At 36.8% G+C, this 14,556-nt stretch overlaps 1 protein-coding gene across 1 annotated transcript in view; it reads left to right on the forward strand.

The window, feature by feature from the left end:
* The window catches only part of ARHGAP42 (Rho GTPase activating protein 42), a 174,052-nt gene that overhangs the window by 91,611 nt on the left and 67,885 nt on the right, over nt 1–14,556 (forward strand). Inside the window, exon 4 of the mRNA XM_082779392.1 lies at nt 2,353–2,424. Coding sequence (XP_082635518.1) covers nt 2,353–2,424 — 72 coding nt within the window. The remainder of the gene's footprint in view (nt 1–2,352; nt 2,425–14,556) is intronic.

Genomic DNA, 14,556 nt, shown 5'->3' on the forward strand with positions numbered 1-14,556 from the left:
ACAAGACTGGCAAGGACTGTTGACATCACGAGTAATAATTCAATAACATGAATGTCTCCTTTAATTGAACACTGAGTTGTTCGGTATATCATTGGTGTATATAAAAATGACTGTGAAAGCAAGGAAACTTACTTCTGTACATGCAAGGAAACTTACTTCTGTACATGCAAAGAAAGAAAAGATACATCCACACTTCTGTCCCATTGACGCCAGCAAGCCTTCATGATTTCTGTACAAGCCAAAAGCCACATACATGTTCTGTAAGCTCTCAAAGTTTCCAGCTGCTTCCAGACATGCACACTGAAATTCTGCCTGATGGTGTACAAGTCACTTAGCATTTTTGCACCCCTGTTAATTTTTATCTGCCTTATTTGTATAGTAATCCTTGGGATAGGAATTACCTTCTGTTAGGTGCATGCACTTTGCCTTGCAGAAAGTGTTGAATCTCAGCTAGATTGCTAGATATTGGCCACAAGTCTATATATGTGGGGGAAATGCCAGCTTGGAGAATAGTACAGCTTTGCAGTCTGTTCCAGTCAAACTAATGGAATACGTAGAATAAATCAAAAGCTCACTGAAGCCACCCAGCACTCTGCTCCTCTACTTTCCGAGTGCCTGATTTTTAATTATTACCATAAAAAATGGGTTCATTTTGATCACTGCATCATCAAACATGCCACTGTGCTGCTTTGGACTTTGTTACATCAGGATGTCAGAGAGAGACTTGACTTCTCCTAAAACTCTGCCCCACTGAGATAAGTGGTGATTCTGCGGTCTTTCAAATGGTAATGTTAGGTTTGGGAGGAAAGAAAATGTGTTTGTGTTTTAACAGTTTTGTTCTGTATGTTTATTGTTACAGCCCTTTGGGAAGTTTTTGTGCTCTAATGACAATGTAACTTATCAATTATTGGAAGAATTACAAGAGCTTTATTCATTCACATTTGGCTTAGGTACATGTTAGCTTTGCCCAGACCTCCAAACGTGCCAAAGCCCAAATTTGGAATGTGATGAGTATGGTATAAAGGCTGGACTGGTGAGGAGCAAAAGAGCTGTTCATGTGGAAAGTCTAAAGTTTTGCCTGCACTTAATACTATATAATATTGTAATGTGTTTTATTGTGCTTTATTTCTGATGTGTTGGCAGTTTTCAGGAAAGATGCATGAAAGCTGTGTGTACAGAATGAGGCATTTTTGGGGAGGTGTGGTTCTTTGTCTAGGAAGCTGGAGCAAAAAAGAGCTATTTTTCCTGAAAGGTAGAAAAAAATGCACTTAGGAAAGATAATGTTGACAATAATTATACATATATATTTTTGTTATCATGGATACAATAGTAAAAGAGTAGAAAATCATTTAATGAAAGAAAAAGGTAAATACACCCTTTGTAGACAGGGTGCAATGCAATGACTCGAATGTGTTGTAGGCACAAAGCCTGGATTTTATTAAAAATTGTATATAATGTTTCTTCTGATTTTTCTCCAGTAAAATCAGAATTCAGTTGGTTATTCTGTCTGTCCTTAGAAGGCACATGGTTAAGTCAAGCTACATTTTATGGTGAGGGGTACAATGGCATGACTGGCATTTGTATTCTGCTGCCTGTGCGTGTCCAGCCCAAATGATGAGGGGCTACTGAAGGTGGTCGGGGCTGTGAGCGATCTCCAGAGGTGGGTTCCAGGCCTGGATTTACACGAAATAAACAAAGACCATGAGGGGAACACTGTGATTCATTACGAATCCTCACTGAGGTTAAAGTGATAAAAATAGCTGTCAGACATCTTCAGTTAATTAAGAAAAAAAAAAAAAAAGTGAAGGAATCCAATCTAGAATATTTTTTAAACTGTCTGCTTTTCTTTTTAGAGTTCCCTCTGCTCCCATCCTCTTCTCTGCTCAGTGTAAATAGGCATATAATCCAAAGAGATAGCTAAAAGATTCAGCTGTCAAAGCTTCTGAATTTGTAAACATACGCTTTTTAGGCAGTGCTGTCATTACTACTATGTTTGTCTTTTCTGCTCTGCCAAAATGTTTTCTTGGAAGTTTTCATTTTCTATTCCGATTTTAGACAAGATACAAGAAGTGGAAGTAAAATACCAAAAAACCCTTCTATGTCTTACAATTAAACTTATTACACCATTAATTACAATTGCTTTAGTTGCCCGTAGACATGTTGCATGACCAGTGAACGTGTGCGTAGTATGTTTTATCTAAGAAGCCAGAATTATTTTAGTCCTACCCATATGCTGTTAGTAGGATGTTATGGACATGAATCTTTCCGTCTTATACATCAGCAGGATTACAGTGACTCCAATTTCTGCAAATACTCGCTATTGAAAATATATGCTTTGTGTTAACTTTTCAGATCCAGAATGCAAATGATGTTCTCATAGCACCCCTGGAAAAGTTTCGTAAAGAGCAAATAGGAGCAGCAAAAGTAAGTGGCTATGAAAACAATTCTCTTTCATTTCCTGCTTCTTTATCAGTGTGTTTTGAAACCTGGACTAAAACCAGGCAGACGTATTCAAATATATTTGATGCCATTGTCATTAACATATTAGCAAATTGAATGGAATTATTTGCTTCAGAGAAGGAGATAATCTAGATACTGAGTTTAAATACTGAATATATGAATAAGGTGTAGCGCTTTCTGTGTATTGTATGTGATTCTTGCACATTCTTACCATCTGGAATTGTGTTTATCTTTTGATGTCTGCATTTATGTTTCTTTGTGCCTTGGGTTATCACAGAACCATACAAAGTGTTCAAACATTTATCATGGGTGCAATGGCCCTGAAGTGGCTGTTGTGTAAAGACCAAGAGAAGTTGGTGTGCCAAAGGCATACTATTTCCTTCTGACTTCCCTCTCCACTTCACACAGCTGATGCAGTGTGGTGATGGTTATCTTTATGTTGCCCAGAGATTTTCCCATGGAGGATGTGCTGCAGTTGATGATTTGAACCAGTTCTTTGGTGTTAGCCAAACAGCGCGTGCTGCCTCTATCAGGTAGTCAGGAAAGCAGATGTTATCGGGGAAAAAAAAGATGTCAAAATGAACTTCATCTAGGAGATGCTATTTTCAGTCTGATCCTGTATTTTTAAGTGGTTATCAGTCACTACTTAGATCCCAGAGATACTTAAAGGCTGTGGTAGTCAGAGATACAGTTAATAACCTTTCCTCCTGTTACACAAATATGCTAGTTCTGAAGCATTTTGCATCTTGTACTAGCACTCATAAAATTTTCTGGGAAACCTTCCATCTGTAAGGTTAAATGGGTACAAAAAAATCTTTGATGTTGTAGCTGAGGTTACACTTGTGCTGTACTCAAACAACCTCAGAAGGAGAACAGAGATGTTGGAAAGAGAGACTGAAGGCTTATGCTTTTTTTACCACTGTTGTGAATGTGCAGAAAACAGATGAGACTGCTTCCGCACAGGAACTAAATAAACATTTGAGAAGAATTTTTACAGTGAACTTGAGGTCAGCTTTCTCTGAAATTGATGCTTTTTTACTTCTTGCTTGATATTTTTTTGTGTACAGCTGCATTCTTTTCTTGTCCCACCCTGCTGCTTTTAGATGCAGGGTGGAAGTTTGTTTACTGTGCTGCTGCACAAATCAAACTGTAATCGCAGCACAAAACTATTTGCACTTTTCAGTGGGTTTTAGTTGCATTGTTCAGCTCTTTGAGCTGCCACTTCGTTTTGTATTCCTATAGCTTAAGCGATACTGTTCTCTCTTGAGAACCTTTATTGAAAGCTTAACCTGCTGTGCTACTGATTGTCCTGGGACATCAGAGAGAAGAATCGTGTGTGGATCATACAGAGCTCTGTGCAGAAGTATATAAGACACTGCTGTCCCCTTTGACAAGCCTTGTGATACCTCTCAGTAGATGTCATATTTTAATGATCTAAATGAAGATTATTCCTTTACTTTTTAAATCAGCAATTGGTCAACATTAATTCCAGAGTACTGCAGGACAGACTGAATCCTCTCAGTTCAGTATATCACAGGGCTAGTTTCTCCTGTCTACATCCCCTCCAGATATGGGCATTTACCCATCTTATATTGTTTGGGGAAATGGTGATCATTTTAACTTATATGTGGTCATGCAACAGTGTACTAAAAAAGTACAGGAGAGAACCTGGATCAACTACTTTTCTTCCCATGTCTAATGCATTTTATTATGCAACATTATGTGTGCTTTGGGCAGTGTAGGATATTGGCATGACACATCAATACCACATGGAGAGCTCTCTCAGTTCATTGTTTTATAAAGTGTCAAATAAACTCGCTTTTTCTTTTGCCGCTCGTGGAGTTCAACTGTCAAGTTCAAGACCAAGAGATTCAGACCACCCGCATGACCTAGACTGTGGAACAGTTTCATACATTCCCTCTGAATTGATTTTTATCAGCAGAAACACATTCAATTGGCCTTTTAATAAAGGAAATCAACACAAAGAAGTGGGTGATTAATTACATTTAATACTGTTTTTCTAGTAATTAAGAAATAGCAACATGCAATCTAGAAATAACAAGATCACTTTGAAATATAGCAGAAATTTGGCTTTTCTGAAACTTCTTGTTACTGAAGGACATGGTCAGAGCACTTACCTCTGTGCCTGTTCACTTGGTTAAACCCTTGAGAATTTATGAACTCGTGTAGATATTGGATGAGTTTAGACTGCTAGTTATTTATCTGCAGTTAATGAAGGCTTGTGCAGAGATTTGGCTCTTTGAACTCCTCTGGGGTGATTTGAATTGATAGCAAAACAGGAAACAGACGCTTTCTTGTTATTTGGATTCCTGCAGAAAGTTTCACAGGACACTGGGAATGTCACTTTTTATTAGAGATCTTCTCTAAACATGTCAGCTGTGTGGACCATGTATCAGCTGTTACTTCATGCTCTGAAATATCATGTTTGGGCTGGATTTTCTCTAGTATTAACTTAAAACAGTGTAGAACTGTAAACACAAATACACTACTATTTCTCTGTTATCCCTCTTTCCGCCAAAACCCCAAACATTTCACTGTACCTGGTCCTCTCCAGACTGAGGCTGAGGTATGGACTGTGCAGGATAGCTGCTAGTTATGACATATTAGATCTTTCTAGAGCACCAAATTTACAAGTAATTTGCATCATGTGGACTGACATTTTAAGAGATTAGGAATAGAAGTGTGAGATTAATTGTATAACTTTTGCATTGGTGATTTCAGCAGTAGTTAGAGATACAAGCAGTTGGTCTCTGTGATCAGCTCTCCATTGAGAGAGCATATTTTCTAAGCAGTGGTGAGTATTGCATTATTTGTCTTCTAACTGAACTTTGAAATTTTTCATTTTTGTACTCCATTAAGCTGCGTTTCCAAACTTTTTTTTTTCCAGGGAAAAAAATATTAGCTAGCTGTGTTGCTAATATGTGTAATAGGAAATGATATTGTGTACCACTGTAAGAGAGCTTGCTGGACTTTTTTTCTGATTTTTTTTTTTTTTTCCTGAAATACTACATAAAATTCAGCTGGAAACAAAAAAGCCTTCCCACTGCTGCACCACACATATGCAGCCCCCCCTTCAAAAAAAAAAAAAAAGGAAAAATAATATAAAATAATATTTTTCACTAAGACAATAAGACGATCACCATGTTGTTTTTATAACAAGTAATTTAGCGAGATTTTTACTCCTGTAAATGTCACATTTCATACAGAGAATGAGAATGTTATATTCCATCTTCATATCTACAGGAAGTTTAGACACAAAATATGATTACAGAAATCAAAGAGAATATGGAGGATAAAATATATCCTGTTGACATTACAAAGCTATACTTCAAATACAAGGACAGCATAAACCCAGAGTGCAGAGTTCAAGTGTTTTAGAATGTCACAAGAATAACATTAAAGACCAATTATTCATCTGCACTTCAAAAACCTGAAGGTACCCAACCATTCTGAGAAACACTCTCTGTTAAACACTAGTGTTTGTAATCAAATTAGCAATATACAAATCTGCATCACTTGCTCTTCTTGATTTATACTACTTGCTCCTCTGTTTTTATTGCACATATTTCAGTTCTTCCTTTTCTGTACACACTCAGTTTAAGTAAAGCTGAGTTGTCTCCAGAGACTACACAAATGCGGCTTTGCATTGGATAGCCCGTTGATTTACTCCATCTGAGCTTAAAAAAAAAATTTTTAAAAATGACCTCTACAATTATTGTACAAATCCTAGCAAAAGCGTGGTGAGCTAACTGGGAAAAGATTCCAGGCACGAAGCACTTGGCCTTTTTTGGTAAATGTGGTCTGTGAGTCCCCAGCTGGTAGCGGTGGTGAGGTCACTGTGTGATGTACTGTATGCAGTAAAGCCAAACTTCCATGGCTCTCTGCAGCCATCCAGCACTGCGTTTGGCAGTATTTGTTCCAGTGTTCATTGACCTTTAGAGTAACTTAGGCGAGATCAAAGAAAACAGAAGCAATTTAGTTTTTAAGACTTAAAAGAAGAGTTTTGTTTCCGCCTTACAATTCCCTCTGTTTGTTTCATAAAGCTATTTATTTTGGCCTGGAGGGTTATTTTTTTATTATTATTTACTTTCATTCCTTCATTCATTTAAAGCTGTGAATTCCTTTCTACTTGGGAAACAAGTCCATGTTCACTGCTGGATTAATTTCTCACATCTATGTTCACATCTGTGCTTGCACGATGTGGCCGTGCAGCAGCAGCCATGCTCTCACTGGCTGTTGTGTATGGTCCAGAAGATGAGGATCATAAAGCAAAACGTGTTTTTTTTAAGTCTGTCAGAAAGCTGTCAAAGCAGAGGTCTTGATAGGTATGCAAGATCACTAAAATATGCCAGAATGCCCATTTGTGAATTGTTTTCCTTGGTCTCTAATCAAATTATAGGAGTTGTTGGAAATCCTAGTATTTCTTCAACTGCACAAAATTAGTGACCTTGCTCCAGTAGGTAAGGTAGAACATGTTTCATTACAAGCCACATCTGCTGCTCAAGGTTTGGCACTTGTGTCCACTGGTTTTGGAGTATTTTAGTGTCAGTCTGAAGCACGGAGGGGAGGGGGCTGGGGAAGGCAGCAGAAACAGCCCTGGCCAGGATCATTGATGCCCAGCTATTCTGAGTTAAAATGCAGCGCAGGTTTCCAGAAATGGTGAGTACCAAAGTTACCTGATATCTGTTCTGATAAGATAACTGATTCTGTAGGCAAGGAAATGCAGTGGATCAAAACTCTCTGTTTCAGCAAGGCATTTAAAGCATACTACAAGAGACAATTTAGTTCAGGTGGAGATAAGTATAAGAAATGTGAGGACTGGCTAATTGGGAAGAGCTGTGAGTTGTTTTTTTTTTATCTTGTTAGAGAGAAGTTAGAAATCAGAAGGTCCAAAGGGGCAATTTGAGATTGGTCTTTTGCTTTATTTTCTGTAATGGCAAGGTACAAAATACAGTTGTACTAACACCATTTGGGGTTGCTGTATGTCAGAGGTACCATCAAAATAAAGGAGGAGGACTAGAGAATTGAGAAGAAAGTGGAAAATGAAACCGGATCAGGTAAAATTGAGGCTGCTAAATGGTCACAACACCGCTGTAAATCAAGAAATTTACTGTAACACTAAAAAAGTAAAATGGCAATCTGTTTAGCTATTGTAGTCTTTAAGGATGTCTCTCTGGAAAAGTGCAAATTTTCTTTAGGTTTTCTTTTACTTATATAATTTTTCATAGTTTGAATTAAGCTGGTGAACTGTGGAAGTTTTAAACAGTTATAAATAAATTTAGTTCCAAGATGTTGGTCCTAGACCATTTTTATCATTTTTGTCCAAGAAATAGTTTAGAATATGTTGTCTAATCAGATTATTTTTGCTAAACTAGTACTGACAGATGCAAGAACTGAGAGTTTAGTAGGCAAAGTTGGAAAAAATATTTCATAATACTAAATAGTTTGTGACTGTTGTAACCAAAAAAGTTTGAAAAATTCTTAAAATTAAATTTTGTTAAAAATTTGTTATTTAATCTTGAGTTTTGCTATTTCCCTCTGCTTCAGTGGGGAAAATGTCTACCAATTGTCCCAGAGCTTAAAACTTGGAACAGCTGGATTGTTTTTCCATCAGCTGAAGCTATCTACTTTTTCCCTTTGTAATTTGTATTTAATAAAAAATATAAAGCATAAAAATGTTGTTTAAAATACATACCAAATATAGTTCCACTTAAAAAAAAAAAAAAAAAAAAAAGAATTTTTGAAAGACCTGCATCCATTTGGTAAGTTATTACAATTTTAGAGAAAGTACAAAATAATTCTAGTGCCGCAGTATGACTAGTGTTTCTTGTACACCTGTACTTTAAAATATTTTGTCAGTTTCAAAAATTATGGTGAAGAGCCAGGTGTAAACACACTTCATCTTCTCAGGCAGTCAGATTTTCATTTGCAGAAAGTCAAAGTGTTGAGCTGGGAGCTGTCACTGTCTGAGCACCTGGACCCTGAGGATTTTTGAAGCAATTAATATACTTGGAACAGCTCTTGTAATTCTGCAAATGCAATTACGGACACGGTAATGAAAAACTTTCAGTTCAATCCATTAACTGCAGGTATTTATTAGTAAATTGGTTAATGTTATGTGCAAAGTCAGTTTTAATAAATTCTGCTAAATGCATTCTTTCTGCTACAAGATAGTTTAGCTGATTGACTAAAAACAATTTATGAAGCTGGTTTTGTTTGTTTGTTTGTTTGTTTTTACTTTAATAAAATTCTAATTTGCATCCAAAAGCAAGCAGGTTTAAATTAAGGGTAAATACATTTCCTATTTTCTAGCAAGGGATAATTCAATTTACAATATTCTGCCATAACATTTGAAAATTAAGACTTAAAATAAATGTGTTAATCTGTGAAATTGTTTAAGTGACCATGCAGTGTATTTTTGTTGGCAATAAGAATAATTGATTTTTAAAAATCTACAGTTAGTAAAATAAAACTAGAAAGCAAGACTTATGAGGAGCAGTTGAGGGAGCTGGGGTTGTTTAGCCTGGAGTAAAGATGGCTGAGGGGAGACCTTACTGCTCTCTACATCTACAGGAAAGGAGGTTGCAGCAAGGTGTTGGCCTCTTTTCTTAGGTGACAAGTGGTAGGATGTGAGGACATAGTCTCAAGTTGCACCAGGGAAGGTTTAAATTGGATATCAGGAAGAATTTCTTCATGGAGAAGGTGATCAGGCATTGGAACCAGCTGCCCTGGGAGGTGGTGGAGTCCTCATCTCTGGAGGTGTTTAAGAGACGTGTGGATGTGGCACTAAGAGACATGGTTCAGTTATGGGACTTGGTAGGCCAAGTTGATAGTTGCACTTGATGATCTTAAAGGTCATTTCCAACCTAGATGATTCTATTCTATGATTCTATGGGGAAAAAAATACAAAAGAAAAAAAAAAAGTAGCATTTATCATCCCTTCTTTTGGAAAACAGCAAGAGAATGTAAACATGAAAACAAATATGTCACTTTTCTAATCAAATTAAGGCTTTTTCCTTGCTAATTTAAATCAGCCCACAGTAATTGGTATCACATTGAAGGATTCAGGAAGGTTGTGTCCTGACCCCACATGGCTGCTAGAAGCCTACTGCATTCCTCCTGTGCAGTGATTAAAAATACAAGTGGAGGCATTCATTACTGCCTCCAGACTTAATTTCCAGTTCACAGGGGAACCAAACCCCTTATGCAGTGCTTAGTTGCAGGAAGGATTTGGCAAGTGTTTTCAATTTAGAAAATAAATAAATAAATAAAGTTTTCTAAGTCTCAATAGGATACCTTAGCTCTGCTCATTGATTCTCTCCTTTCTTCCCCTCCCCTTAGCTGGTAAGGCCAAAGTGACTGCGGTGGGGAGGGAATGACATTCCACACCTCCGAAGGATAAGGAGGAAAAGCAGGTCTCAAGGTTGCAGACAAGAACTTTGGAGAGTGTTAAGGAAAAATTAAGAGAAACAGACAGTGCCCAATTGCCCGTGGCCATTGACTATGGCCTGGACTTGGACAGAATTTAATTAATCTGTTAATCTGTTATAAACTGTTGTGCTCTTTTGCACCAGTGTTGGAGAAAAGGAAGATTTCTTTCCCCATTACTCCTCTTTCTTATGTGAATTATTTAAGATAATAGCATAAAAATACCTCTGTTATGTCTGGATATTACTCAGATGGTGTTGACTCTACAGGTCATTAGTCCACACTTAGGGTAGAGTCCCATTTCCCATTCTAAACAGAAACTCATTTTATTGTCACACTTGGCAGTATTGGCATGAATTTCCCTTGTCGCTGCATGTTTCCATTCATCTAGTGTTTTGTTCTCTCTATGCAACAGGTTCTGTAGGGGGCTGGGCATATGCAAACATGCACTCTTCTACCTTTGTAGTAATTCTGCTTTTGGCAAAGTGAGAATAAAATAGCTCCACTTCAAAATGTCGTGGGTGATGGTAGCTGGAAAGCAGCACATCTGTGCTGTCACAAAAGGCAGGCATCATTCCTTGAAACTTGACTGTGCTTCTGTGTAGATACGGGAGCACCAGCGACTCCCATCTTTCTGCCAGATGAACCAGCTTTATTATTATGGGATATTTCAGGCTGTAGTAGCCATCACAGAACCATTTGTTCCTTTTGAGTTGGCCAAGAACGGGTTATTTTGGACAGTTGTTTTGATGACAAGATTGTCCCTCCCTGAGAAGTAAACTGAGAGCACTGGTGGAGCTTAGCAGCAGCTCTGAGGGGGCATGGCTTTTCCCCCCAAAGTGATAGTTTGTGTTCCTTTATCAGTGTTACAAGAGGGACCCTCAAAATAGATGCTTTTAAAACAAAACAAAATCACTTCTGACATTAACCCCAAACTGTTTCCTTGTTTTTCCATAACTTTCTCATAACACATCTCTAGTTCTTCCTCAGATAAGAGTTATAGTCACGTCGCGATGACGTTGGAAGTGGCCTGGGAAAGCAAGCAGGGCTGGACATACTGCTGCTGTTTGGAGGTCAGGGATGTTGGCTCGTTGCTTGGCAGGGATAGGAGAGAGATCCCAATGAGTATCTAAAAACAGAAATTACTACTTAAGAAAGAGATATTTTTATCTTCTGTTTATAAAATAAGCGGTGTGTGACGCTATAAGGTAGACTTTCAGAATTGCTTTATTTGAATAACATTGCATTCTTTACAATCTTCTTGTAGTTTCTTTGAGTGCACAAGAGAAGGAAGGTGGTTGCTAACTACTCGCAGGTGAAATGGTTTCTTCATATACTTTTTAGATTGAAGAGATTACTAGTGTACTGGGATATTGCTGAAACATGCTTCATTTGTGAGGTAATCTAGCATCCGAAATGAGGCATGGAGAACATGAAACTGCAGCAATGCCTCCAAAGGGGAGAAGAGGAAGCCAGCATTAACAGGAAGAAATGGGGTGAGGAGGGTGGTAACACCATGTATGGAAGGCCACGAAGGCAGCTGTTCTGGGGACTGGGTGATGGCAACTTAGGGAGACAGAGGACTGGGTGAGGATAAGCAATGATGGCAGGAAAGGGGCAGTGGTGAAGATTAAGGGAGGATGTTGATCGGTGTAATGCAGCTGTGAAAATTGGATGTTCTTTTTGAAGTTGAAAAGAAATTCACCACTCTGCTTGTTAAGAAGGCAATCCTTAATGTGGGGTGCAAAGGTGCCAGCGCAATGACTTACCATTTTGAATATTCTAAATCACAACGTGTATTATTACTGATTGCTGTTCATTTTTGAAGATTAACATGCCCCATTTCTGAACTATTTCCTTTGCTTTCATCACATAAGCAACGATTAAGGATTGAGTCATATCTTTTGGTATAATTTCTAATCAGCATATATAGCTCTGCTGATTTCTAAAAAAGAAAAAACAAAAATGGATTGCTTATAACACAAACAGCTTACTCCATATGATTTTTGATTGAGTATACTGAATTAATTCAAGCTTCCTTCTGAATTCCTAATTAGCATGGGTAAATTTAAAATCATTTAAGGTCACTAGCTTTTGGGTAGGAACAGGAGACCTCTTTGCTATTGTGACAAAACATTTTCAGCTTTAGAAAAATGTCCTGAACCTGCTTAAGAGAATATTTTAAAAAGTCATTTGCTGCTGTTCTATGAATCTTCATATTATTTAAGCAGTAATATGCTGAATAATAGCCTAAGTATGGTACTCCACTAAAAATACTTCATATTTAGTAGACAGTAAAAACAATAAAACCAGATTACGTGTGTAGACTTACCAGTCCTGCTGTTTGGGCAGGAGTTTAACAGATTCCCAGACATCTAGCAACTACTCCTGGAATCAGCAAATGCCAAATAAACTCAAGACAAATCTGCAGCTTAATAATAGGGAGTCTAATGTGTCCTGCTTTGCAACCTGCCAGTATTGGCAGGTTTGCCTGTCTTTTCACAGCAATGCTGGGAACTTTGAATTATTTTTCCATTTCAAGAGAGATTTTATTGGAGAGAAATAAATAGCATCTTACAAACACAAGGCCAAATGCTGCTATTTGTTCATTTAACAGTAACTACTTCTTAGTTTGAACAGAATTTTAGATCTCATCAAAATAGTGAAAATTTTCAGCTGCTTTTTTTTTTTTTTTTTTTGGCCTTTTGGTAAGGACATTCTGTCTGCACACATCTGATGTAATTAGAGTATTATGAAATGGCTGTAGGATTCTCCACTTCCAGGAAAGACTTTGGAAACTACCTGATATTTGGTTCTGTCATTACAGAAGACATTAGAAAGGGAAAAGAGTATTTTCTTCAGAGCTTTATGAACCTGAAAGGAAATTATCTCTTGCAGAGTTATTCAGTATTTTACACAGATGTGAATTCCATACTAAACTTGGATTAGTTTGGGGCTCTTTAAAATATGTCTGTAGTTCTATGTATCTCATACCTGATTTGAAATGAGATTATTTTTTAAACTGCCAGTTTTTAATATCTGTCTTCAAAGCTTTAGTGCTGCTAAACACTCCTGTATTTCCTGTTTATTGCCTTATTATTCTTCTTAGTGGCAATATGTTCCTTTTATTATGATAATTTGTGTCTTACACACCATATTCTTTTCTGCATTTTCATAGTTTGCATATGCTTGTAGGTTTTTAATAAAGAATTGACTAAAAGATTTATAGTTGCTAGGTCATTTTTTTTTTATGTGATGAACTCAGCTTCAATTCAAACATGTTTTCACTAGCAGTTATGTGTAATGCAACTCACAATTTATGGCTGTGTTAACCCTATTTTATATTGATCAGCAATTGTTTCTTTATCAACTATGATATAGCTTTGTTTCACTTCATATTATTTGCTAGCAGTACATAAAAGGATGACCTTTAACCCCATAGCTTTCTCACAGACTTGGAGAAACCCTTTACTGTCCTGTTCCATTAAATTCTTATTGGGAAGAAGAGCAGAAGGGATCAAGTTTTATATACCCTTTTTATTTCTCCTTTTGAAACATCTCTTTGGGCCTTATAGTGGTCATGTGAGCATTCACATAACAAATAAAATCTCTTCCAAAAAAAAAAAAATCCCACCATCCAGACATCTGTCTAAATGCAGTCTGTGCCCTTAGACACCTATGATAATTACTTTTTTATTAAAAACAAACAAAAAAATACAAAACCAACAAAAGATCTCTATCCTCCATAAGATTTCTAAGGCAACATAAAATGAAGGTAAAATTTTCTCAGAAGTTGTAAGAATTGATTCATACATCTCCCATGAAATCCATAGGATTTGAACTCAAATCAGTCCTTTCAACTCAGTTTAATTCAGTATCCTATTTTTCCTTATCCTATTACCAACTAAGAGATGATCCCCAAAATTCACAAATCCAAACAAAATACCAATATCTTTCTAGAAAGACATTTTGAATTTTTGTTTGCAAAGTAATGAAAAGTGTTTCTTTTAAAAACAGATTTGAAGTCTAAAATCCGAGTAGTAAACCATCCCCAGTGTTCCGTTAGATCGATCTTTTTGTAGTACTTGTCAAAGAGGAAGAAAGGGAATGTGGCTTTACTGAATTCAGCTGGGCTCACTATTGCTTTCAGTTTCTTTCGCTGACAGATCTGTCTGTCTTGTCTTTCTGTTGCACTTCTGTAGCACTTCCTACTGTTTCTGAGTCTCAGCTTGAGATGGTGTGAAACATGTACTAATTTTGGGTGGTGAATAAAAAAAAATAATTGCAACTGTGTTTCATAATGTTCACTTGTCTTCTAATTAAATAAGGGATTCTCAATGATTTTTTTTTCTCCATAAGTGTTTCTTTGTAGTGTTTTCATTTCCTTTCTTGATCCTTTTAAAATCACCTCTTACAAAAATGTTTTGTTTTTTTTTTTTTTTTTTTTAACAGTTACACAAAAATACTGCTATTGAAAATGGGTTTATTTTTATTTTAAAGATTAAAATTTAACTGTGAGTTCTGGGACAAACAAAGAATAAAAATATTTTATTTAAGGACAAACATAGCCAAGATATGCTAGTAGATAAGTATAACACCAAAGTCATCACAACTAGAATAAACAGAAAGAAAAGTTCCCTTCCAGAT

This window comes from Aythya marila (assembly GCF_965140915.1).
Source record: "Aythya marila genome assembly, chromosome: 1".
Lineage (NCBI taxonomy): Eukaryota > Metazoa > Chordata > Aves > Anseriformes > Anatidae > Aythya > Aythya marila.